General features: G+C 36.5%; 3 protein-coding genes across 3 annotated transcripts; 1 reads left to right on the plus strand and 2 right to left on the minus strand.

Annotated features, from left to right (window-relative positions):
• Positions 1–59: 59 nt before the first annotated feature.
• On the minus strand, positions 60–2,552 carry LOC123715150 (folliculin). Its single transcript, XM_045670014.1, has 7 exons — positions 2,146–2,552; positions 1,804–1,989; positions 1,401–1,536; positions 880–1,136; positions 531–708; positions 339–441; positions 60–242 (listed from the first exon to the last, which is right to left on the minus strand). Exons 1-7 carry the CDS (start codon positions 2,410–2,412, stop codon positions 104–106), a joined length of 1,266 nt encoding a protein of 421 aa, XP_045525970.1. The 5' UTR covers positions 2,413–2,552; the 3' UTR covers positions 60–103.
• Positions 2,553–3,966: 1,414 nt separating this feature from the next.
• Positions 3,967–7,653, minus strand: LOC123715132 (cytochrome c1-2, heme protein, mitochondrial). Its single transcript, XM_045669983.1, has 7 exons — positions 7,533–7,653; positions 7,183–7,233; positions 6,655–6,803; positions 6,256–6,382; positions 5,847–5,964; positions 4,808–4,989; positions 3,967–4,452 (listed from the first exon to the last, which is right to left on the minus strand). Exons 1-7 carry the CDS (start codon positions 7,599–7,601, stop codon positions 4,222–4,224), a joined length of 927 nt encoding a protein of 308 aa, XP_045525939.1. The 5' UTR covers positions 7,602–7,653; the 3' UTR covers positions 3,967–4,221.
• A 496-nt stretch (positions 7,654–8,149) lies between these two features.
• On the plus strand, positions 8,150–24,035 carry LOC123715131 (protein arginine N-methyltransferase 7). The gene is made up of 10 exons (XM_045669982.1): positions 8,150–8,362; positions 8,453–8,691; positions 8,781–9,026; positions 12,578–12,756; positions 15,766–15,991; positions 17,860–18,060; positions 18,742–19,301; positions 21,682–21,830; positions 22,888–23,044; positions 23,703–24,035. The coding sequence occupies exons 1-10, from the start codon at positions 8,304–8,306 to the stop codon at positions 23,808–23,810; spliced, it is 2,124 nt and encodes a 707-aa protein (XP_045525938.1). The 5' UTR covers positions 8,150–8,303; the 3' UTR covers positions 23,811–24,035.
• Positions 24,036–26,181: the final 2,146 nt, after the last annotated feature.

The raw sequence follows: 26,181 nt of genomic DNA on the forward strand, positions 1-26,181 counted from the left end.
TTTAGGTTTTGGGGCTAACATCCTCTTTATTCCGACTATCATTAATAAAAGATACCTAGTTCAATATTGCTTATACATTTATAATATCACAAGTTTAGTTTGTCTATTCACAAAATGCTACCATCCAATAGTTAACTAAGATTTCATCATGTTGAGATACCCCTAATATCTTCTTTAAATTTTTAACAGCATCTGCTTTCTGTCCTGATGCTAGAATTGATGATTTTATAGTTTGTGCAATCCTGAAACAAATCTTGGTAGTAAAAACAAAAAAATATCCTGTAATGAATAAAAGCATTGCTTAGATTTTTTAAATTCAATTAAAAATGATAATTTACCCTAGCCATTCCAGTTGTAATGATTTTAAATGCTGGGCTAAAACAGCATCATGGAATTTATCATTATTCATAGCATTCAATATTTTGTTCATGAGTGTTGGATCTGCAAATAAATAACCCTTAAACATTTTGCTAAAACAAATTTATAGGTACTGGAAGCATTTAAGTTGTGGGGACATAATTTGTACTTACTTTTAAAAGGAAGGTTATTCCATTTGCAATGAATGATCTTTTGATATTCTTCTATAACACACACATTTGATTGACTGTTGCTTTCACTTATTTCAATAGGTATGTTCCCTTTTGGGAGTAAAGATAATAAAGCTTCTAATATAACTTTAGAATTCTTTTGGTCTAGAGTGATTACAATCTGTAAGGAGATTAAAAAATTGGACTATTCAATCAGTGTCCAGATTTATTTTACAAGGTAGTCTAGAGTACTCAATAATTTTTTTAATGAAACCTAGAATTTCAAATTGGAGCCCGAGATGGGCAAGTAATCAAGCCTGTCAAAATTATTATAAAAAATTAATCTACTCACTTTTATGCCAGTTAATAAACAATATAAGACTTTTATAAACACATCTTTGGCCAATACATTTGCTAGTTTTCTTATAGAAATTTTCTCATCGATATCTACAAGGCATGTATCTTCAAAAATACTTCTCTTTGTTGTTTCTGGTTGTAGTTTATTTAGTAATTCCCGACTTGTGTAAAGAGTCTCTGAATAAATTAACGCTCCAGTTTTCAACATCCATGTAAAATGTGTATGGAGCCTTTTAAATATGTCATTCTCATCTGAAAGCATTGACCATACAACACCGTGATTACATTACTAAAAGTTTTATAGTTAATCATTAATTTTAGTAAAACAAAATATATACATAGTTAAAATTAATCTTCTGTATTTATATAAGCAATCATATAGGAATGGAAATTTTGAATTTATGTCATTAGGTATAGAACAATATTCTTATTAACTTGTTAAAGTGGAATGTTCCTAAGTAACTTAGGTCTTCAGTTGATTTTTTTATAGTGTATATTTAAGTAATACCCACTCACTAGTCAATTGCATTAAAGGTCGAGACTGCCCAAATTCATGTCTTCCAGTTTTTAATCTCAAGGCTCTTTGTGAACATATGCTTTGCTCATTATCATAAACAGTTTCAGCTAGCTTTTGTAATTCATTTGATATTTTCTAGAAGGAGATAAAAATAACACTTATGCTTTCATAATACATTTAGAAAACAAATATTGTGTATTTTAAAATAAACATATGAAACATATTCATATATAGAAGATTTCATGTATTCACTTAAGGAGAAAATCTAAAAAAAATTAAAATGTGCATTCTGAGTTTTAAATTTTAGACTAATTTAATTGATTTTATTCTTTCTCTTAAGCTGTCATTTTAACTTAATACTTCTATGCCAATTAAAGACTTAGAGATTAAATAAAAATTTACCTTCATGTTCTCTGATAAGACTGGTGTTAAATTCAGTAAAAACATTTTATCTTTCATAAGGACAACTATTGAAAATAACCTTTTCAAACCTCTCGCCCGAGTGTCTTTCAGGTGAAACATGTGGCTCAACACATGTCCTTGGGTTTCACTAAAATATACAATTCCACTGTATTTATCCCAGCTTACCTAAAAATAATTTTAAAAGATGAAGATATGCCTAAATTTGATAAATCTGGTTGATGTCAAAAAGAACTTAATGTTTACCTAGGAGACAATTATTCATAACAAAAATTTATAAAAACTGTAAAATGTATATTATACATAATATTGATATTTCCTTACTTCACAAGTGATACTTCTCAAAGCCGCTTGGCGAAGAAACGCAGTAACATCATTATTTGGCACTGATTCCCTACTGCAGTACATAATGCCATTATCATCTTTAGTAAGTAATACTGTTTCGGGACCCAGAGAAGTACAACCACTGCATTCTACTGGACCTTTGGATGATTCTATGGTGTGTTGTTCTTCATCAGTTGTAAAAGTACAAAATAGTGGCCTGGGTCCATGGGCTTCACAGAAGTGACACAAACCAATAATAGCGTTCATTATCTTTTAATGAAAGTTATTGATAGTGTGCATAAAACTAAGACTTAAAAACCATGTCAACGACCCAATATTTATAAATATTGACTTAATTCAGGTCAAAGTAGATGTTTTGTTATATTTTTTTAATACAGTGCACTGTGTAGTAACTGCTGACATTGACATATGTCATTATTATTCATAAAATGAACCCACAGACATTTAATATATGTATAACGAACAATGCTATGTGATGATACGCTGATATGTGATTAGGTACTTCGAAAAACAATAAAAGTATTGGCAACTTTCTACATTAAGCCGTTTTTAAATTTCCAAACATTTTCAGTGTTACCTAGGTATAAGGATACATATCGATGTCACAATTTAAAATACCATCGGTATGTTATATTCATTTACAATGACGGAAACCGGAGTGTTATCTCGTAATAATGTATAGTCGGTAGCTAGTTGTTTCACAGTTTCAAAAGTCCTGGGACCAGCTCAGGGGGGGATGTCATGACCCCCATGACTCTCCCCTGGATCCGGCGATAAGCTTAAATCAGTTTTGTTTACTTTTCACAATACCATATAACTTATTTGAAAGGCTTTCGGCAATGATACCTTCGAGTCGTCTTATCGTTTACAGATGCACTCAACATAATCTAAATTTTATAACGAACATTATGAACTTTAACGCGTTTAAAATAAACGTCTACTCGTTTACTATGGAATTTTATTTTTTTATTAATACAATACAACATTAAGTAGGTGGTGATCATCAGTCCTATGTGCATATGAACCTCCTACCACACGTAATTATACATGAGTTACGAGATAGGGGATCGGATAGAAGACGCCGCAAATCTCATTAAGGGTTTATTTTTAAATAAATCAACGAGGAATTAGTTTATACTAAAAAGCCCAAAAGTTATGCGCAGAAATGCACTACAAATTACATACAAAATACGGTCACTCGTTACTTCAATTACACGCATTCCACACAGTACTTTATTACTTGTCCTCACTATTCCCACATCAAAATGAATTGATTGGTCACGTTTCAGTTCGCTTATCTGGGAATAATCTTGAACGATATTCGGGAAGTTTCTAGGCAGGAGTGGTACGGAGTAGCTGGTGTATCCTTATTGACAATTCCATTTCTAGAACGTACATATTCTTTCACACATCGCTCCTTCGTTATCGTGCGGCGTTCTAGAATGTTCTCTTTGACTTCGAGAAGGCTGATCTTTACTCTTTCGCGTATCATTCCGTCCTTATCTCACACCTAGAAAGTGCACTCTAAGATTTTCCTTTATCAGGGGTATAACCAGTCCCAAAAACTGTACCACTCGACTACACTTTTTCTTAAACTGCCTGAAATGATGTTTCAGCCTACTGAAAACGAGGGTATCATGATGCAAATTATTTTCTCATAAATAATGAATTCTCATCAGATTACAGCAAGTGAACTAAAAAATATATAGTTTTGGGGGATTACACAACTCCTTCACTATATCTAGGTAGAATGTTATCAAAATATACACATATATATAATATTGTAAGCAAAACTACAAATTTTCAATAACTCATTTATTGACTGTACACTGATTTACAGCTGATACTGGAATATCACTTAGCACAGTTACAATACCACTACAATATTATGCCTGTGCTTCATTCAACAATAAATTAAATATCACGCACCAACAGTTCGGTAACCAAAGAAATAAACGCCAGATTATAAAATAAATTATTTAATAATATAAACATAATGTAACGGTACTATTGAAAAAAATTGTCTAAAAGGATAGATACATAAAGCACTACATTTTATTTCTTAGATACTGGTTTATAGGCTAGTTTGCGTGACTTGAGTACGGACCACTTGTGTCTCTTGTAGTAGTAGACTACAGCTGTGAGCATGGAGAACATGCCGATGGCCTTGATTGTCATCAGGCGACGGTCATCTAACTCTGGCTCGGCACACCACCTAAGGAAGGTGGAAATGTCCTTGGCCAGCTGGGAGGCAGTGGCTGGGGTTCCATCTGTGTATTCCGCGGCCTAACAACAAATTATACTATTAACTATTGAGAATTATAGTATAATTACATTAAATTAAAAATTATTTATAACTACAAATATAAACAAAATTTATTCACTTTAGAGTATTTTAATTAAGTTTACAATACTCAAGTGATATAATTTTTAAGTAAAATTAATTCTTAAAATGATAATGAGATACAGTTTTGTTAACACATTTTATTTTTCACAAATTCGTTAATGTTTCGTGCAATATACACAACTGTCTCCAGGTTATGTATGATTAATTTTCTCATTTTAAACTTTAGACATTATTAAAAATACTTAGAATTTACAGGTTAATTTTAATATATTTTTAAAATTTAATTTAACATACCTCATCAAACAAAACTTGGGCCATAGAAATAGCTCCACCTGGGAAGTAGGGGTTGTAGTTCTGACCCTCTCGGAGGGGAATTCCAGCCGGTGGGTCCATGTAACCAGTTAGTAAAGCGAATATGTAGTCCTCACCACCATGCCGGGCTGACGCTATCAATGATAGGTCCGGTGGGTAAGCACCTGGAAATTTAAAAGATAATTAACACTTTTTATCATCTGATTTCACACAAATTAATTTTGATCTCATTCTCCCTTATATAAAAACACGGTTGTGATGCTTAGACAAGATGTAACATGAGGTAGTTATAAACTAAATATAATAAATTACACAGGCAGTTATCACTTAAGTGTCCATCTTATTTGAGAATTAAAACGCCTTAAATAAATGCAATACATATATACATTTAAACAATTGTCACTGCAATGATGGTTATTTAACACCTCAGTCAAACAGTGACAACAACAACAACCAAGTAAAACATCTGATCATTAAGTAAGACAGATTCAATGGATTGTATGAAAACAGAACCTATAATTTATTTATCAGAATCATTATTATTATCACTAGAATTAGTATGGTAACATATTTACTAAACCCGTAAATAAGGAAAATGCCAACGATAAATTACAATTATATGAATCCAGTCAAAATCTGTTATAACAACATCAAAGGGACCTCTCATATGTGGTAGTAAAACACGATGACGTTGTTATTAAGCACCTAATACTTTGATTGTGGTCGCCCCGCCCACCTTTGATTGTGGTCAATATAACCGGTAAGTTGTTCTCAACAATGTCGTCATAAACAGTTTGACTGTATTTTTTTTTATCAGTAAGTGATCCTGTGTGTTTTTCATAGAAACTATTAAATGTTTTCCATACTTAAGTAAAGCATGCTTATCATTTCTGTTGATACTAATTACAACATTTGAAAAAGTTTAAAAAAAAATTTCTTCATCATAAATCGCTTATAATTCTGTCTGGGTATGAAAGAGAGTTTGGTAAATTGATCTAGTAGATAAAAATGAAACAATTACCGTTGTTGGCAGCCCGAGCGGCGTTTTCATTGGGATATGGCGATGGGAAATAGTCAGATAGTTTGCCCGGCCTCTCAAAGTAGTTTCCTTCATCATCCGGTCCGTCCTTAATCATTACCTGCAATTTTATTTTTATATGCTAAACATATACTTTTTTAATTCAATGACCATTCTGTCACTTATAATATTCTATGTAAGTAGTTATGTCTGTACCAAATTATATTTTTTACGCAAAATTAAAGCAAGGATATCCATATTTCCATAATTTCTCAGTCATAGTTGGCATTATTGTAGTTTTATTAAACAACACCTCCTTCAGGATATTTAAAGGTCTGTTAAAAAATATGTAGGAGTAAATACAAAAGTTAGTCCTAGTAAGTACATAATTTAATACACTTGCACAACGTACCTCAGCGGCCTCTGCTTTTGCCTCTGCTTCTGTGTGGGTCACATTGACCAAATTACGGTATGAAATGTACTGTAGGGAGTGGCATGCTTTGCACACCTGCTTGTACACTTCATATCCTCGGCGTACACTGTGAAAGTAATAATCCAATAGTAACTTTACATAGTCTGGTTACAGAAGTCATTGATATATTTTATCTTAAGGATAAGTTGTTACCGATAAATTATATCCTAGTTATTTATTTAAAAAATTCTTTATTATTATGGAAAATATATGTAATTACAATCAAGTCAAATATATGGAAGTACAAGAGTGTAACAGCCCATCAGTAATTTAGTCTTAATAATAGGGAGCAGGTCCTCCTTATCTACCATACTGTAAAACCAAACACAATATTCATACCTGGCATGGTCAAGAGACTTAAACCATCCATCATGGGCCCATGGCTGGTGGTAAGGGTGAGCCTCAGAACCTGACGCCTGAACAGATTGCTCTAGAGCAAAAAGTAATGCTCCTACGCCTCCACCAACTACACCTAATGTGGATAACCACTGTAATAAAAATATAACAAGTTGAATTGGTTTATTAACTTTATTATCTAAAATATTGATCCTGTCACGTATGTTACACTAAAACAAAAGTTAAGAATGTTAAACCTAGTATCTGCTACTAAATGTAGATTATAGATGTATGTAGATTATTCATTTCCACTTAATAGAGACGTACACCCTAAATACCAAAATATTTATTTTTTGATAAAATAAAAAATCAAAACATTTGTTTATAATATTATATGCCTTTTTGTAATAAGAATGAGTAAAATGGGTATCTTAGGGACAATAATTTCCCAATACTTGATATTTACTTTTTCACTTATGAAAGAGAAAATCCAATAAGGCTTATGTAGGAGAAGAAAAAGTATTTACGTACCAATTTTCTACTTTTAGTCCATCCTTGAGTACTAGTGGACAGCTGATACACCTGAAAGGGATGATGTCCATTAGTTTTGAAAAATTGTTACATAATGTTATGAAGGTTACCTCTGTTCCATTTATTAAAAGGGCATTTTGAAACGATTTTCAGAAAACGATAAGTGCGATAACCATATACCCAGAGATACGGCAGTGAAGCGTAATCCCCGAAAAAAAATTAAATACACGGGCACCCAAGATCGTTCTGCATAATTTTTGGTTTCACTTTTGACACACCCGGATCCCATAAAACGGTATTACTCGCAATTTTAACACCAAACAGAACAACTACAGCTATTATTTAAGTACCTGGGGTGTAACTATGCCATAATTTTTCAAAAGTCGTGCCCCACAAATCCTGCCTACGGCGGCCGCCATGATAGTAAAACGTCGTGATGAAAGACGATTGAACTGACAACTATTACCGCATTGACGATTTTTTTGACAATTACATATCATAGACTCAATTCAATTCTATTGTTGGAAAGAACCTAAAGAGGATACTTAAAGAATGTTTCCGTTGTAAAATGGTAGATATTATCCTACACTATCAAAATTCGATAGTAATCAGTTTATTTAATTAAATGCGATTATATCGCGAGATATAATCTTTTGATACATTATTGATAGAATAGTAAATTCATATTTAAGTATATATGATAAAAACCTCCCAGTTTGTAATAAACTGCTTGTAACATAATATTTAAAATTCTCTGTCATCAGTTGGAAAGATCAGTTATGAATGCATAAACAAAAAAATATGTTGTATGGCTTTATTTTTTAAGGACTCACTTTTCTTTCCAAGTTACTTGCACTCTAACCTACGCTAGTCACTATGCCAGAAAATAAAAAAAGTCATAATCTATGCTTTTAAGTCCATTCTGAGTTTGAGTTGATATTGACATTTACTCTAGATTTGACTGATGCCTAACCAAAACATGTATAATGTATGTTTAATGGTCAAATGAACAATTTTTGTTGGGCATTTGGGTTTTGGTTACCCTATTGCATTTTTTAATCTATTTGTAATCATTATAATAACTTGTTGTATAAACAGACACGATGTATTTATTCTAGTAGATGCAAACAGTTAATTGTAAAAAACTTTGTAGTTTAGTAGTTTTATCCTTCTTTAAAAGGTAAGACCGGCGTTTTTGTAGAATTCAATTAAATAGTAAAAAATCATAATAAATTTCGCAATAAATTAGTTTATACAAATTTTCCCCTAGGTTTCACAGATTTGAAAGCATCAAAATGCAAGTGTTTACTCAGAAGCGCAATCCCCTCACTGGTGGTACAGAATGGGATGTTCAACACGATGATTATGATTATCACCAAGAAATAGCGAGGTCGGCTTTTGCAGATATGCTTCACGACACTGAAAGAAATAAAAAGTATTATAGAGCATTACAACTCGCTATAGAGAAGATGCACAATGATGGAAAAAAAGCGAATGTGTTAGATATAGGTTAATTTGTATAATTTATTCTATGTAGGTAGTCTGTTTCATCCTCAACTAAACTCAACTGTATAATAAGAAAATAATCTCAATTACAGGAACTGGTACTGGGCTCCTCTCTATAATGGCAGCAAAATGTGGTGCAGATACTATCACAGCCTGTGAAGCATTTAAACCAATGGCAGAGTGTTGCCTTAAGATATTAGAAAGGAATGGAGTTTCACATAAAATTAAAATAATCCCTAAAAGATCTACTGAGCTAACAGTAGGTGAAGACGGCGATATGAATCAAAAGGCAAATATATTGGTCACAGAAGTTTTTGATACTGAATTAATTGGTGAAGGTATGTATTTCTTTCTGATGTATCTCGAGCATAAAAAATCAGCAAAAAGATTCTCAAGACAGACATTTGCTAATGGTGATTATTTTATCTAAATATAAAATTATATCTATAATATATAGTATATAATTCGTCGGCGTCGGGACGTGACGATCCCATCGCCCACCGGTGAAATAACCTGTGACAGTGGTTATTTCACCGGCGCAATCAGTAAATCCCTTCCTAGTGGGAGTGCCATGCTGTTGCCTCCTAGCTTCAGACAAACGGGCAGGCATGTCCGGGGCTGTACCACTGTCTTTCAGAAAACCGGCGTGAAGTGATACAAAAGGTTCGCCTTCTTGTACTCGCGTTTCGTGCAAGAAACAAGAACTATGTACGTACAAGAAATATGAAGGTGCAGAAGAAACAGAATCTACCCCAGGGGGGTGCCACACGCGCTTGCGGTGGACCACTCAGCACCCGGTGGTGGACGCACAGGCTGCCCTTCGTATTGTGGGGGCAATTCTGCGCTCTTTACAAATAACTATCGGTCTCGGGGCAAATGGAGCAATCCAACAAAGGCACCCCCGTCCATAGTCGCTGTGGACTTCACAAATATTAGGGGGCTCAACTCCAACATGCACGCTGTCCACTATCATTTAGAGACTGTGAAGCCGGCCTTGCTCTTTCTTACCGAGACTCAGATTTCCTCCCCGGCTCATGATTTCTACCTACACTACCCGGGGTACAAATTGGAACATTCATTTGTGCCGCGGGCTGGAGTTTGCGTGTACGTCATAGAGGATATCTGTTCTCCTCGCCTCGGAACGCTTGAAGGAAGGGACCTTTCTAACCTCTGGCTGCGCGTAGACTGCGATGACCATCCGACGCATGCCTGTATAGGTCCCATAGCGGAAATACCGAAACTGACCGACTCATTAAGCACATCCAAATGGCTACAATTTCCCTGCTCGAAAGGTTTCCTACCGCTGAAATCGTGATACTTGGCGATTTTAAGCCGATTGGCTCGGCTCTGAAACTACCGATCACGCTTGAAGATCCTTTCACGACTTTGCTTAAGCCTACGACTTGACGCAAATGGTCCCTGCGAATACAAGATGTGGATGGTCATAAACCTTTGTTGGACCTTCTGCTGACTTCACATCCGGAGAAGTACGAAGTCTCTGTTGGGTTAATCAGATCATTGTGTGGTACGGAGCATTGTGCCGCTCACGCGCCCTTTACGGCCTAGCTTCGCGGGCTGTCGCCGTGTGTGGTACTATAAGTCAGCAGATTGGAATGGGATGCGGTCTTTTTTTGCGTCCTACGCTTGGGGGCCCATTTGCTTTTCGTTGAGTACTCCGGATGTCGTCGCTGACTCTATCGTCGATGTGGTCCTGCAGGGCATGGAACTTTTTATTCCATTCCAACATTTATTCTGCGGTGCCGGAATTCCCAGCCTTGGTTTAGGCGTTCGTGCAGAGGCTTTGCACCTTAAGCGTGAATGCTTTAAAGCCTGGGCAGAAGTGGCGATATCCTGTGATGCTGCTATCGGCGAACGTAAAAAAGCATATAATTCAGCCTCTAGGTCCTTCAAACAGAAAATTCCTACGGCAAAGTCAGAGCATATTGCCAGGTTTGGTGAGAAATTAGCCCACCATCCTTCGGGAACTCGAGCCTTCTGTTCTCTTGCCAAGGCTGTCCAAGGGAATTTCTGTCAGCCCTCTATTCCACCACTGCATAGGGAGGATGACTCACTGGCCCATACTGCAAAAGAGAAGGCCGATCTTCTAGGCTGTCTCTTTGCGTCGAACTCAACTTTGGTACTCCCTCAACACTGTTCCGAAGTGCTGGAAGACCGCTTTGATACATCCGATCCCTAAAAAAGGCGATCGCTCTGATCCGTCTAACTATCGCCCAATCGCAATAACCTCCTTGTTCTCCAAAATAATGGAAACCATTATTAACGGCCAGCTCTTGAGGTATCTAGAGGGCAACCAGCTGATTAGCGATTTTCAGTACGGCTTTCGTCGTGGTCGCTCAGCTGGTGACCTCCTTGTATATCTTACACATAGGTGGGCAGAGGCAATTGAGTCCAGAGTCCAAGGGGGAGGCGCTGGCGGTAAGTTTGGACATAGCGAAAGCCTTCGATCGGGTGTGGCACAGAGCACTGCTCTCGAAGCTTCCAGCCTATGGGCTCCTCGAGAAATTAAGCAACTGGATTTCCTGCTTTCTCGCTGATCGAAGCATTAAGGTCGTCATCGACGGAGCATGCTCCGACCTTAAACCCGCCAATGCTGGTGTCACACAAGGCTGTGTCTTATCCCCGACCCTGTTTATTCTGCATATCAATGATATGTTGCAACTTAGCAACATTCATTGCTATACGGACGACAGCACTGGGGATACTTTTTACACGGACCGGGCAGGTATTTCTCGGGCTGTTATCGATGAGTGCTGGAACAAACTTGTGTCTGAAGTCGAAACTCTTTTACGTGGAGTCTCGGACCGGGATAGATTAAATCTTGTCCAATTTAGCCCCAAGAAGACACAAGTCTGCGCGTTTCCGCTAAAAAAACTCCCTTTGTCGCTACTCTCCTCTTTGAAGGCACTCTCTTTAAAGCCTCAGCTACCATCGGAATATTGGGCGTTGACATATCGAATGACGTTCAGTTTCGCGCTCATTTGGAAGGGAAGGCTAAATAGCCTCCAAAAAGCTTGGTGTGCTCAGCAAGGCGAGACGGTACTTCACTTCTACTTTCTCTCTATAAAGCGTAAATTCGGCCCCACATGGAATACTGTTCTCACCTCTGGGCGGGAGCTCCCTAGTACCAGCTCCTTCCACTTGACCGTATTCAACGAAGAGCGATTCAAATCGTCGACGACCAATCACTTTCCGTGCGGCTTGATCCCTTAGCGTTGCGTAGAGATGTTGGGTCTCTCTGCATCTTCTACCGCATTTACCATGGGGAGTGTTCAGAAGAGTTGTTCGGTCTAATACACGCAGCTGAGTTTCATTATTGGACGCCAAGGCAAAATACAAAATACCATCCGTATCACCTCGACGTCCGTCGTTCCACAACTGAGCGTTTTCTAAGGCAGTTTTTGCCGCGCACCACCACTATGTGGAACCAGCTGCCCACTGAAGTATTTCCAAACCAATTCGACTTAGGGTCCTTCAAGAAAAGAGAGTACTAATTCTTGAAAGGCCGACAACGCACTTACGAGCCTTCTGGCAATGTGAGTGTCCATGGGCGGCGGTATTGCTTAACATCAGATGAGCCTCTTGCCCGTTTGCCTGCTATTACATAAAAAAATATATATTTACGCTTTTTATTAGACATGCTGAGTTTTTGTTAACTCAGTCTTACATAAGCTTAATAAGGGATTATCAGTACAGATTTTGAAAAAAATTATGTGGAGAGGTGTTTAACATCTAGATAGTAGGTTCAAATAAAAAAGAGAAAATAGCAACAGTGAATATGGTGTGAATATAGGTGATATTATTAATATGTGTTATGAACAAATATTTTTAGATTACTATTGCAGATTAATTTAAATTTTACATTTTACAGGAGCTCTATCTACATTTGATCATGCACTTAAAAATCTATTGGAGGAGGATTGTATTGTGGTACCTGACTCTGCTGTGATTTATGCTCAAGTGGTTGAGTGCCCAACACTTCAGAAGTGGAATAAACTGAATGATTTGGCAGATGATGATTTAGAGATTATGCTGAGAGCTCCAAGTAAGGTAAGCTTCCGTTCTAGCTATTAAAGTTAACTTTTTGACTGATAATATATAGTTATGTTATAAAGAGAGCCTTCTTTAATTTCCAACGTTCATATGTTTTTTTAATGTGGAATAGATATTAGGTCCTTACATATGAAATTGGCGTCTTGTATGGGAGGAACAAAAAGTCGAATATTTTTAAATATAATATATTTAATTAATCAAAGTATGAACCATTGTTTTCTATGCACTTTTGCCATCTCATAGGTAGTTCATTGATCCCTTTACTAAAAAAAACAGTCAGACGGGAATCAATAAAATCTATGAAGGCAATTTGGACTGCCCTATCAGAGTTAATTTTTTTCCCCTGTAAGAAGTTGTCCAAATTTCGAAAAAAATGGTAATCTGTTGGAGCAAGGTCTGGGGAGTACGGAGGATGTCTTAGACATTCCAATTGAAGCTCTTCTAATTTGGTAGCCGTCTGTTGTGCAGTGTGTGGTCTAGCGTTGTCGTGAAGTAGCAGTGGCGTGGAGCGATTGACCAGCCTAGGTTGTTTAGCCGCTAGCTTTTCCATCATGGTTTGCAATTGCTGACAATAGACATCAGCCATATAGTGCCAATAGTCTGGCCAAATTTGAGAAAACTGCAATGAACAATACCGGCACTAGTCCACCAAACGCTTACAAGTAACTTTTTTGGGGTTAATTTTCGCTTGTGGCAGGATTTGGCTGGCTGGCCAGGATCCAATCATTGCGCTGATCGCTTCCGATTATAGTAAAGAATCCATTTTTCATCACAGGTAATGATTCGGTTTAAAATACCTTCATTATTGTGCCGGTTCAGTAATGTAACGCAGCAGTCGACGCGCGTTTACCGGTTTGCCTCAGTCAATTCGTGAGGTACCCACCTTTCAAGCTTTTTAATCTTCTCAATTTGCTTCAAGTGAATTAAAACAGTTTTATCACTAACACCGCAGCCTGCAGCTAACTCGGACGTGGTTTGCGATGGATCCGCTTCCACAATAGCCTTCAATACTTCATTATCAACTTGGGTCTCAGGCCGACCACGGGGCTTGTTCTGCAGGTCGAAATTTCCAGAACGAAAACGTTGGAACCAAAAACGAACTGTGTTTTCTTTTGCAACATGACCGCCATACACATCATTCACGATTCGAGTCGTTTCCGCAGCTCGTAAATACTGCGATACTTTAAGTTTTCCATTTTGTAAAATGAGTGACGCAAACAGAAAAAAAACAAACGAATGACGGTCATCGGAGCACAAATACATGAGTAAATTGCTGTGCAAATTTGAATTTGAAATTCCTAACCAAAGAGGAGGTATTTGAGGTCAAAGTGGCCAGTACGACAAAACGCCAATTTCATATGTAAGGACCTAATATTTTATATATTTTGGCTACTATTGTGTTCACTGTAATTGATCCACATTTGCTATTTAATTTGTATGTATGTGATACGGTTTAATAGATAGCCTTTAATACATATATTATCATAACTTCTTTCTACTTAAAAAAATGGTTTACAAGAACCAATTTACAAGAAGTCAATCACATTGCACACAACACCATCACATAGAGTGAGTGTTGGAATAACAACAAACAAGATGTGATAGAGATAAAATTAGTAACACCTGCAAAAAATCTCCAAGTTATGATTTAATAACAGGATGTGTCTTAAAGTATTTGCCTAGAAACGGAATTGTAAAATTAACAAATATTATTAAATATTTGTTCAGGTTAAGATATGTTCCAGGATTATGGAAAATAGCAGTAGTCATCATAACTTCTAAACCAAGGAAACCTTCACAAGTTCATAATATAGACCTATCTTCTTATAATGTCCATGTTATTGGAAACATTATTATTAAAAATAAAATAAGTCAATAGATGATCAATCCTTATAGGCAACCATCAATTTGGAGTTAGAGAACTTGTCTATTGATCAAGTTCATGGAATTACTTGATAGCAACACATTACATCATAGAGCTGGCTATGTTGTAAATTTTATATAGTTTTTCACTTCAAGTAAGTGAAAGCCTATATTTCTACATGTCGCACAAGCTTTTGAAAAAGTCTGTCACATTTCACGAAAGCTTGATTTATAAGTTGAATAAGGTTGAATGTTACATTGAACTACTAGTATATTTAAGGGAGTACCACAAGGAAGTGTATTAGGGCCACTCCTGTATCTCATAGCCACATTTGTTGGCATGATACTGCAAAGAACCTGAATTTACGCAAAATATCATTAATTGTATTACATTGGACATTGAAGTGGCAAATAAAGCTGAACCATTCTAAATCTGTTAATGTTGATTTTCCTAATCAAGCCATACAGTACAGACCATTATTTATTATCGGAACAAAAATTTCATGCTAATAGAGATAAATACTTGGACATGACCCTAGATACAAGTTGCATTATAAAGAACACGTGAAAAAGAAAAGCAAGAATTATATGTAAGATACATATAAATGTACTGGCTAATAAGAAGGCAATCGCCCCTTTCAAAACATAACAAATTGCTGCTTTATAGAAAAGTACTAATACCTGTGTGGACAACTATCCAGCTTTGGGTCTGTACAGGACAGAACAATTGAGAAATAATATAAGGGTTCCAGAACAAAGTACTTCAGGCACCTTGGTGTATTAAAAATGAAAGTATACAAGGAACTATACATTTTGAGTAACTAAAACTAGTGTAGTGCAAGTGTGGTAATACACACGAACATAGTGTCAAAACATTATAGAACACTAAGATTGTTAATGAACATTACCATAGGTTAAGCTATCCACTAGTATTGTACAAAATTAAGTCAACGTATATTACTTATTATCCATAATCATTGTAGAGGCTAGATTGTAATTTAAGTAAAGTCGCACTCTCTTTTGAGCGAACTGTAAGAAAAGAAAAAAAATACTGAAATTTACGAACAGTTACATTTTGTAAATGTTTAAAAAAAAGGATGGGAAAACCCTTTACTACATTGAATTCTTAATTTTGAATTGCAGATGAAAGAATGTGGCGGTTCAGCAGCTGTTCATGATATTCAGCTATCGCAGCTTCCCCGTCAGGCTTTCAAGGAGATATCGGATCAGATTCCAGTATTTTATTATGATTGGTCTGGTCGGTCATCAATTGATAAGAAGCGAACTGTGAAACAAGAGTTCAATTCAATGATAACTGGGAATGCTCAAATGGTGTTTATGTGGTGGGAACTTAATATGGACACGGAGGGTAATTTTTTTATTTTTTATTAGTAGTATCACACAAATAACCACAATATAACACAAAAAAGTGTGTAGACATCATTTAATAGCAAAATAAAAAACAAACAAATATTTTTGTTAATAAAAAAAATATAGTTTTTATGATGATTTTTTTTCCTTTCTTGGTTTTTTTTTGGAAAATGGCTTAATGTGCTGTCCAATATTTTTATTACTTTTTGAAGTAATCTCCGTTCCTCTCTACACATCGTCGCATTCGATGGAACCACTCAGAATTGCAGTGGGCCCATTCTTCCTTAGGGGTCTCTTCTATGGTATTTTCCTACGCTTTCTCCGCATCTTCAGGGCTCGTAAAGCGAATACCTCGAATTTTGTCTTTAGTTCTTGGGAATAAATGAAAGTCGCAGGGCGCCAGGTCAGGTGTTTCTGGTCGTCGGTTAAAATATGGGTAATCCATCTGGTACAAAACTTCCTGACGCCTAAATGTTCGTGTAGTACTTTTTGAACTTGACTCATAATAATGCCTAGGCTTGCCCGTATCTGTTGATAGGTCACTCTCTTATCTTCCTCTATCATGCGTCGCACAGCACTGATAACCTTAGTAACCTTCAGTAGTCGCTGTTAAAGGACGTCCCTCACGCGGATCATCATTGAGATTGCTACGTCCACGCTTAAACTCGTAAAACCAATTGAAAATAGTGGCACGAGATGGTGCTTCATTGAGAAATGCTAAGTATGTCTTTCGTTGTTGTAGCTATAAATCATTGACCCAAAATTTTCTCTCGTTAGGTTCATTTTCACGTGTAACAAGAGTTTTAGATTTGCCACCAGCTCACAAAAACAAATGACAAATTAATGTAATATACTACATTAGGTTACCAAAGAGTTCTAGAATTGAAATAATTGTTTTTTTTTCATTAGCAATGTCTCTAAGTGGCCAGTCCTAAACATTTTCTGTGTCATCTCATTTTCTTCTAAAAGATTGTGTCTTAAAGGATTCCAGAATGCAAACTATTTATTTATTATCCTACTAGCTGCCCCCTTGAACTTCGTTTCTCCTTAATGTGGTTTTAGTTAGCCTTAATAGACTGACACGAAAGAATAATTTCACTGTATTATCATCACTATAATTTGAATTTGATTTACACTTCGGTCTAATTAACACGTGGTTGGCTATGCTAACACCAAAAATTAAAAAAAGTAGAAATAATTGAATTTTACGGTATTTCGTTTACTACAAAATAAATTTAATTTATACTTTAGCCTCACACGTGGTAATCATGATATTGAATTGTAGCTTATATGACACGTTTGTCGGTTTACCATAGCAGTGCCATCTATTGATTACTTACTTAATCCAGTCGAATAGTATCGACATCTGTTAGAATCTTTTGGAGTTAACAGATAATTGTGACTGTCAATTAATTATAGACAAATCATTTGCAATAAAATAAAATTGCGACTATAATTAAAGATGGTATCCTATCTCTTAAGTTGGACTAGACTGCTCACGGTGTGCCAATTTAATTTAAAATCGGTTAAGTAGTTTAGGAGTCCATCGCGGACAAACATCGTGACAGGAGGTTTATATATATTAAGATTGTACAATTAAACAATATTTACAATTTTCTTAACCTAAAAAGTAATACTTAAAATTTTAAAAAGTTTTGCAACTGTGGCAATGTAACTTTACCGCTGGTAGCATTACCTCACTGTATCAATACTTATTCGTTGAGCTAGGAAAGCACCGGCTCTGGGGTTACCCCACGGCCCAAGAGTCTACTCCAAAGGGAACAAAATCGAATTGATTAAGTGATTTAGACATAACATTTATGTATATACCCCATAGTGTTATTAAGTATTTACTTTTAATTTCAGGCAAAATAGTTCTTAGTTGTGCACCTTGGTGGGGTCACCCAGATGCAGACCTATCGTCAGAGAGGCCCCAGGACTCCATACCCTGGAGAGACCACTGGATGCAAGCGGTGTACTATCTTCCACAAACCATGGCAGTTACAAAAGATCAAGTAGTCACCCTGGTCTCATGTCAGGATGAGTACTCACTGTGGTTTTATTTACGTATGTCTATTTTATTGTAGAATTATCTATTTTTTTAATATTTTATACCCACTCCTAAACTGAAAGGTTTCGACATTCGACATATAAAAAGTATCAATAAATTTAAATCCATAAAAGTTATCAATATTTATCAATGAGGCAACCAAAACATAATTATAACAGAAAATATATTATTGTTATTATATATAAAACAAACTCGGATTTGCTTGAACACTTAGTACTCGAGAAAGGCTGGACCGATTTTCATTTGTCTTCTTCTGGAGTAGCATTCAAAAACTAGCGTATAAAATAATTATACAAACATTAGAATATTGACGAAAATAAAATCCGATACAAAATGTTCGTCAAACTGTCAAATATATTTTATGTTATTAAATTAAATAACGTTTTTAAGTATTAGTTTGGACTCTACAAGATATCCAAAATTTTGATTTTAAAAAGGTAAAATTAATATCAGTTATGAAAATGGATTTTTGGTCCTTAAGTATGAAAAGTAATTATTGTTTTGGGTTTGAAACTTTATAAGGAAAATAAATTTAATTTATTTTATTGATAAATAATTATTAATAAAATGTTAAGCACTTTTACGCATTTTTAATGAAGTAGTTTAAAAATAGGAAAACATTTTACCCGTCGCGATATTTTTATATTGATGTAATATTGAAACAACATTTTTCACAGAAAACAATCAAACCCAACCAAAAAACTATAAAAGGCCAATATGTGAATGTGGTGTGCATTTGGCTCTATCGAGAACACACGTTTCATACATAAATGATGGAAGACGAAGTAAAAAACTTCTTGGACAGATTAAAAAGGAACTGTCAAAAGATTCCATAGTATTAGACCTTAATGGTAGTAGCCTCCTCGGTGTTGCCGCTGCGAAAATTTCAAAATTCGTCTACATTTTGGAACCTATGCAACTACATATTGGTATACTAAATAATTACATACAAGAGAACGCCATAGACAACGTGAGAATAATACCAGAGATTACAAAGGATGTTGTCAGTGAAGTGACAAATGTTATCTGTGACCCGAATTTCAGTTCGGCGATATTGCCGTGGGAAAATTTAAAAGTTGCATATTTATTGCATAAATATAAGTTGGAGTCTGTGTGTTTGCCTGACGGTTGTGAATTTTGGGCGATGCCGGTGGAATTTAATGATTTACATAAAATTAGGGTTCCGTTAAACGTGTGCGAGGGCATTGACATGACCATATTTGACGCACTTGTTGAGGTAAGTTTTTAATATACATCATTTATATACAATAAAAAAGTATATTCCGTAATCGCAGCATTTCTTAAGGTAATTTTTGCCACGAAATATTTCTGAACCAATTCGACTTACGTCCTTCAAGAAGAGCGTACCAATTCTGACAGGCCGGCAACGTACTTCTGCCAATGTGAGCAGAGTGTGTGCTTGGGCGGCGGTATCACTTAACATCAGGTGAGCCTCCTGCCCGTGATGATGATGTTTATGGTGATGATGATGATTCCGGAAATAGATAGATCATTCCAATGAAGCTAGATTTCATTTGTAAGGCTTTGATAATCCATGTTCCTTATGGTAAAAATGGCATGAGAATAAACTCTTTCATTCACTCCTGATAATCAATTACTTCTTCTAACAATAGCGATTCAATCTCAAATTAACTCATTTAATAGCCGTGGATGTGACGTGGTACAGCTTGGTATAAAAACTCAACTTTAAAAACTCATAAGAGTTACAAAGTATCCAAGCAGATCTTTGGCGATGCCGGTTAATAGAGATTAAGCTTCTAGGCTGTCTCTTTGCGTCGAACTCAACTTTGGATGATAAGGGGAAGGAACCACCGACATTATTGCGGTGTGATACTACAATGCCTGAAGTTACATTCCGGCAACGTGCTATCCGTAAACATTTATTTTCCCTGGACATCCATAAGTCGAGCGGGCCTGATGGCATCCCCCCAATTGTGCTGCGTACTTGTGCTCCTGAGTTGGCTCCGGTCCTAACGCGCCTTTTCCGGTACCTGTACTCCCTCAACACTGTTCCGAAGTGCTGGAAGACAGCTTTGATACACCCGATCCCTAAAAAAGGCGATCGCTCTGATCCGTCCAACTATCGCCCAATCGCAATAACCTCCTTGTTCTCCAAAATAATGGAAACCATTATTAACGGCCAGCTCTTGAGGTATCTAGAGGGCAGCCAGCTGATTAGCGATTCTCAGTACGGCTTTCGTCGTGGTCGCTCAGCTGGTGACCTCCTTGTATATCTTACACATAGATGGGCAGAGGGGGAGGCGCTGGCGGTAAGTTTGGACATCGCGAAAGCCTTCGATCGGGTGTGGCACACAGCACTGCTCTCGAAGCTTCCAGCCTATGGGCTCCCCGAGAAATTATGCAACTGGATTTCCAGCTTTCTCGCTGATCGGAGCATTAAGGTCGTCATCGACGGAGCATGCTCCGACCTTAAACCCGTCAATGCTGGTGTCCCACAAGGCTGTGTCCTATCCCCGACCCTGTTTATTCTGCATATTAATGATATGTTGCAACTTAGCAACCTTCATTGCTATGCGGACGACAGCACTGGGGATACTTTTTACACGGGCCGGGCAGGTATTTCTCGGGCTGGTGTTGATGAGTGCCGGAACAAACTTGTGTCTGAAGTCGAAACTCTTTTACGTGGAGTCTCGGACTGGGGTAGACTAAATCTAGTCCAATTTAACCCCAAGAAGACACAAGTCTGCGCGTTTTCCGCTAAAAAAACTCCCTTTGTCGCTACTCAACTCTTTGAAGGCACTCTCCTTAAAGCCTCAGCTAACATCGGAATATTGGGCGTTGACATATCGAATAACGTCCAGTTTCGCGGTCATTTGGAAGGGAAGGCTAAATTAGCCTCCAAAAAGCTTGGTGTGCCCAACAAGGCGAGACGGTACTTCACTCCGGGCCACCGCTTGCAACTCTATAAAGCGCAAATTCGGCCCCACATGGAATACTGTTCTCACCTCTGGGAGCTCCCCAGTACCAGCTCCTTCCACTTGACCGTATTCAACGAAAAGCGGTTCGAATCGTCGACGACCAATCACTTTCCGTGCGACTTGATCCCTTGGCGTTGCGTAGAGATGTTGGGTCCATCTGCATCTTCTACCGCATTTACCATGGGGAGTGTTCAGAAGAGTTGTTCGGTCTAATACCCGTAGCTGAGTTTCATTATCGGACGTCAAGGCAAAATACAAAATACCATCCGTATCACCTCGACGTCCGTCGTTCCACAACTGAGCGTTTTCTAAGGCAGTTTTTGCCGCGCACCACCACTATGTGGAACCAGCTGCCCACTGAAGTATTTCCGAACCAATTCGACTTAGGGTCCTTCAAGAAAAGAGCGTTCCAATTCTTGAAAGGCCGGCAACGCACTTGTGAGCCTTCTGGCAATGTGAGTGTCCATGGCCGGCGGTATCGCTTAAAAAAGCTATCTTAACATTTAATTTAATTTTAAACGATAGTATATGTTCGAGTTTGAATATATAAATAATGGCAGGCAACACTTCTCACATTATGTATGTATGTTAAGACAGCTAAATACATCGGCTGACATTTTCCTTATATCAAGAAATTATTCAGAAATGTTTTTTTAGAATTCTCGATTAATAAGCGATGCCGAGATCGAAGAACAACCACTGTGGGAGTACCCTTGCAAGTGCCGAGGGAGTCCACGGAAGCTGGCAGAGATCAACTTCAAAGACCTCAAGCCTACGATGGCTGGAGATGGCGTCTTTGATATTGTGTAAGTGAAAAAATATATAATAATATTTTTTTGTGTTTACACGCAGAAGTAAATGGATGTTTAAGAATTTTACAGTAGCTAAATAAATTTATAAAAACAATTTATAATATATAAATCACTTAAACAGATTGAGAAGCTTTTTATTTCATAAGTTTGTAAGTGTGTGTATGTTACACACTTATGACACACACATTTCTTGGAATTATGGAAAATGGTCCTGTTCCATATGAAAATAGCGGTATGTTCCAACATAGAGAGCGGAGAGAGTTCCAAGAGCAGTGTTGGCCTAGTGGCTTCAGCGTGCGACTCTCATGCCTGAGATCGTAGTTTCGAACCCCGGCTGTACACCAATGGATTTTCTTTCTACGTACGCATTTAATATAAACTCGAACGGTGAAGGAGAACATCTTGAGGAAACCGACTCGCCTTAGACCCAAAAAGTCGACGTCGTGCGTCAGGCACAGAAGCCTGATCACCTACATGCCTATTCAATTTACAAATTTTCATGAAACAGATACAGAAATCTGAGGCCCAGACCTAAAAAGATTGTAGCGCCATTGATTTATTTATTTTATGTTACAACATACAGTGTTGGCCTGGTAGCCACCAACGGTCGACTCTCATCCCTGAGGTCGTAGGTTCGATTCCGGCTGTGGACTTTCTTTTCATGTGCACATTTAACATTCGCTCGAACGGTGAAGGAAAACATCGTGAGGTAACCGGCTTGCCTTAGATCCAAAAAGACAACGCCGTGTGTCAGGCACAGGAGGCTGATCATGTATCTTCCTATTAGACTGACAAATAATCAACAGATACAGATATCTGAGGCCCTGTTCTAAAAAAGCCGTAGCGCCACTGATTACTTAGATAACAGTTCAAAATTCATCAAAATTTTGTAGTTTCCGAGATATTTGGGGGATTTCTATAATTTACATTTTTCAAGTCGCTTAAATATTTCTAAAGGACTTATCACACTTATTGCATTATTTAAAAAAATATAGATTGTCACAATATTGTACTCTTATTATAATTAAATAATTAACACAAATATTTATAGAGATGCATCTGATGGAAGCCATAATATAAACGGTTTTGCGATTTGGGCTCTGTGGATAGTTGGTGGTAAACAAATGAGCGCTGGCCCAACTGATTTGCCAGTGCTGGGCCAGCTCGTGGAATGGGATATGCATACGAGGCAGGCGGTTAAGATATTGGTAGGTATTTTTTTATATTTTTTCAAGCTTCTAACAAGAAAGTGTGCTTAATACCTTTTTAATATTTGATACTAAAGTATTGAACACATATAATGAATTATTTTTAATACTTTCAATGTAATGTTACATTTTTTTTAAATAGTTGAATTAGTCTCAAATACTTTTATAAAATAAATATCTTACGTTTATATAATAAAAAAATACTTTAAAAGTATTGGGTTTTTTACAGTTAGAGGTTGGTAATTTCCCATTTATACCCCATAAATCTAGCTCGATAAACAAATTTTATGCAATGTCTGTGTTATTGTTCTCGCAAACAATAAGTAAAATTCTGACAGTAAATGTAAAATTAGAAGCATTTAATGTACATAAGTGTACATTGTGTTACCTATATGTATAAATGATTTTTGAAATGACTTTGTATCGAAACTAACTTTATAACTTACATTATTAATCCTTGTCCTGATGAAACGCATATATTGATAAAGTATTTATCCATAAATGGTTCATTGGAGACTTTCATTGACTTTTTTAATACGATAGGGGGCAAAGGAGCCTGCGGGACGCCCAAAAAGGCATAGACGTCCATTTTTAGTTGGTGTGTTGCCAGCCTTTGAGGAAGAAGTACAATCAAATTTTAAATTTTTGAATTTTTCAGAAACACTCACAAGTACTGAACAGTACGGACAAGTGGAGTTACCAAGTTGTCTGCGATTTGGATAAGGGACAGTTTAACCTGTCAATAGATCTTGTTAATAAAAATTAATTAACAAATTCCCGATTTATGATTGTTATAAAAATGATTACATCAATTTTCGTTGCATATATAATCTGTGGATGTACTGGTTTAGTAAAGTTTTGCTATCTTACATTCAATAGAAACTCTTTACTGTCAAAAAAATGTCTAGGAGAATCTAGAAAAAAAATTACAAAGATTTTAATTATCTTTACTTTAATGGCAATGACATGAATAAATATTGTTATTATTGTTTATTTTTTGTTTTATTTTTCTCGTATTATGAAAGTATATGCTCCGTGTAGATTACATATTTGTATATTTCATACAAAACCGTCAAATCGATTTACAACTGTATAACAATATAGCTCTTTTAAGGTAGGAACAGAAGTGTGGTCACCAACATACCTGATGAATTGGCCAATGAAGCGGCAATGGAACTGCGTAACGACATTTCAAGCAAACGATAATTAGAATTTTCTGGAAATGGTTTTCGAGAAATTCAAATAAATTACTTTTATTTCTATACCAAAGCGCTATTTCAAACATTAACTTCAGACATCGTTAAAATTTAAAATGTTTAAATGTGTTGCTGGAAGTCAAAGTTCTGTCGGTATTATTTCAGCAACTATATATTTTCTGTACTGAGTAACGTAATTGCAACATGAACCTTATACAAATCAAGCATCTTAACAGAGCAAAAAGCAGAGCTCGTGTAAAAGCACTTTGCTAAATGTTGTTTTGTTTCCTTTTGTCGCCCCTTTTCGAGTTTTACCTAACAGTAGTTATACTTTTTATAAGACAGGAAACGGAGCGGACTGCGACAAAGGGTCTAGATTTTCATACATGGCAATTACAAACAAGCCGGCCTATTATTAAGGTTCTACTCATGTATTTGTCCGTACAAGTACAATTTTATTATTAAATTAGAATAGAGATATAATTTCTCTAGAAGTCTAGACGATCCGTAGAAAAAATCATATCGTGTCGGTAGTAGTGAATTTTTTAATTAAGGTTTTGTAGGTCGTACAAAATTCATTCTGTTTTCTTATGACATTTTAATAAGACACACCATATGAACATTTAATAGAAAGCAGTCACGTAACCAAATAAATCTTCTCCGAATAGAATCCAGAACCTGTACGCTAAATACCAATACACTTTATGTAATAAAACTATCTAGCACGCAACGATTCCAGAAAGCGCCGCATAGGGGCAACAACAAAAACTTACCCCAAAAATGGCAACACTATCCACAAAAGCGTAAAGAAAACCGTTAGTTTTGCTACTAACTTGGCAAAAAGTGCGGATGTTGAAGTATGGTAACTAGAATCGCATACCTACCGCACGGTTAAAAAAAAGTAGACTGGATTCAGCTCTCGTAGCAAGCTTTTTGTTCGCACGCCGCCCTCATTATACGGCCCACAGTCACACGATTAATTAATTATTTATAGTTTATTAGAAAATCAGTGGATACTGTGTATTCTTTGGGTGTGGACACACGATACTTTAGTGGTGCGCTACTTGGTTTTATTATGTAAACAAAATTAAGTTGTACTTCGTTATTTGCTTTATACAACCTGTCGAATGACAATGTTTCTTGTAATTACCTTTTTGTAATATCTGTTTTTAGACAAGCGTCGTTTAAACAAATGTCAACTTTAACAACAACATATTTCTTGAAAATCAAGTTTCAATCGCGATCTTATTTACTAAATACATATTATGTAAAAACGCAACAAATATTTCAATTATATATGAAGTTGGATTTACCAATAAATCTGCTCCAGTAGAGGCTTCATGTACGGCAATGTCGTACGCACCAGGGTTGATAGTTTTGAGTTATGACTTAGAGTTGACCCTCGTCCTCTTGGAGGGGTAGTGGAAAAGTCAGCTTTACTCGTCTAGGCAATAGAATATGTAGTAGTCAGTAGTTCCTGTCAGATATCTTTTTAAAATTATTGTGTGTTCGGTGATTCTAACGTGTTTTCGGTGACGTTTATACTATACTAAAACTCAATTTAACGCCTATTCGTTGTAGATTCATTATTCATGAGTTGAAGGAAAAATTACAAATATGTCAACATTTATGACGATCCATAAAATAACCCATATTTACTTTAGTATACGAGAGATAACAAAAAATATAAACAGTTAATGGCTGTTACTGTTTCATATTTTCTCTACTTCGTGCACTCTTTTAAGAGTGGTGGTCGGTTTCTACTCCCCATTGCTTGCCCGGAACCGCTGCTCACAACACAATAGATCTCCACTTTCGTCTACCTTCCGCATCTCCACAGCACTCTTTCATTTGAATCCAGCACTAATTGCGGTCCAACATATCGGAGATCGGCCACGTGGGCCCAGAAGTTTTTTTAATAGAACAGGGTTCAAACGGGAA

Source organism: Pieris brassicae, chromosome 10, assembly GCF_905147105.1.
Source record: "Pieris brassicae chromosome 10, ilPieBrab1.1, whole genome shotgun sequence".
In the NCBI taxonomy this organism is placed as follows: Eukaryota; Metazoa; Arthropoda; class Insecta; order Lepidoptera; family Pieridae; genus Pieris; species Pieris brassicae.

Excerpts from the sequence above, each read along its gene's own strand:
- LOC123715150 (XM_045670014.1), bottom strand. The coding sequence starts at position 2,412 with ATGAACGCTATTATTGGTTTGTGTCACTTCTGTGAAGCCCATGGACCC. Across the intron at positions 1,537-1,803 it reads TCTTATCAGAGAACATGAAG|AAAATATCAAATGAATTACA; the intron begins GTAAATTTTTAT and ends ATCTCCTTCTAG. Across the intron at positions 243-338 it reads TTACAACTGGAATGGCTAGG|GATTGCACAAACTATAAAAT; the intron begins GTAAATTATCAT and ends GATTTGTTTCAG.
- LOC123715132 (XM_045669983.1), bottom strand. The coding sequence starts at position 7,601 with ATGGCGGCCGCCGTAGGCAGGATTTGTGGGGCACGACTTTTGAAAAAT. Across the intron at positions 6,383-6,654 it reads AAGTCTCTTGACCATGCCAG|TGTACGCCGAGGATATGAAG; the intron begins GTATGAATATTG and ends TTACTTTCACAG. Across the intron at positions 4,453-4,807 it reads CCCAAGTTTTGTTTGATGAG|GCCGCGGAATACACAGATGG; the intron begins GTATGTTAAATT and ends ATTTGTTGTTAG.
- LOC123715131 (XM_045669982.1), top strand. The coding sequence starts at position 8,304 with ATGCAAACAGTTAATTGTAAAAAACTTTGTAGTTTAGTAGTTTTATCC. Across the intron at positions 8,692-8,780 it reads AGCGAATGTGTTAGATATAG|GAACTGGTACTGGGCTCCTC; the intron begins GTTAATTTGTAT and ends TCTCAATTACAG. Across the intron at positions 21,831-22,887 it reads GATGGCGTCTTTGATATTGT|AGATGCATCTGATGGAAGCC; the intron begins GTAAGTGAAAAA and ends AAATATTTATAG.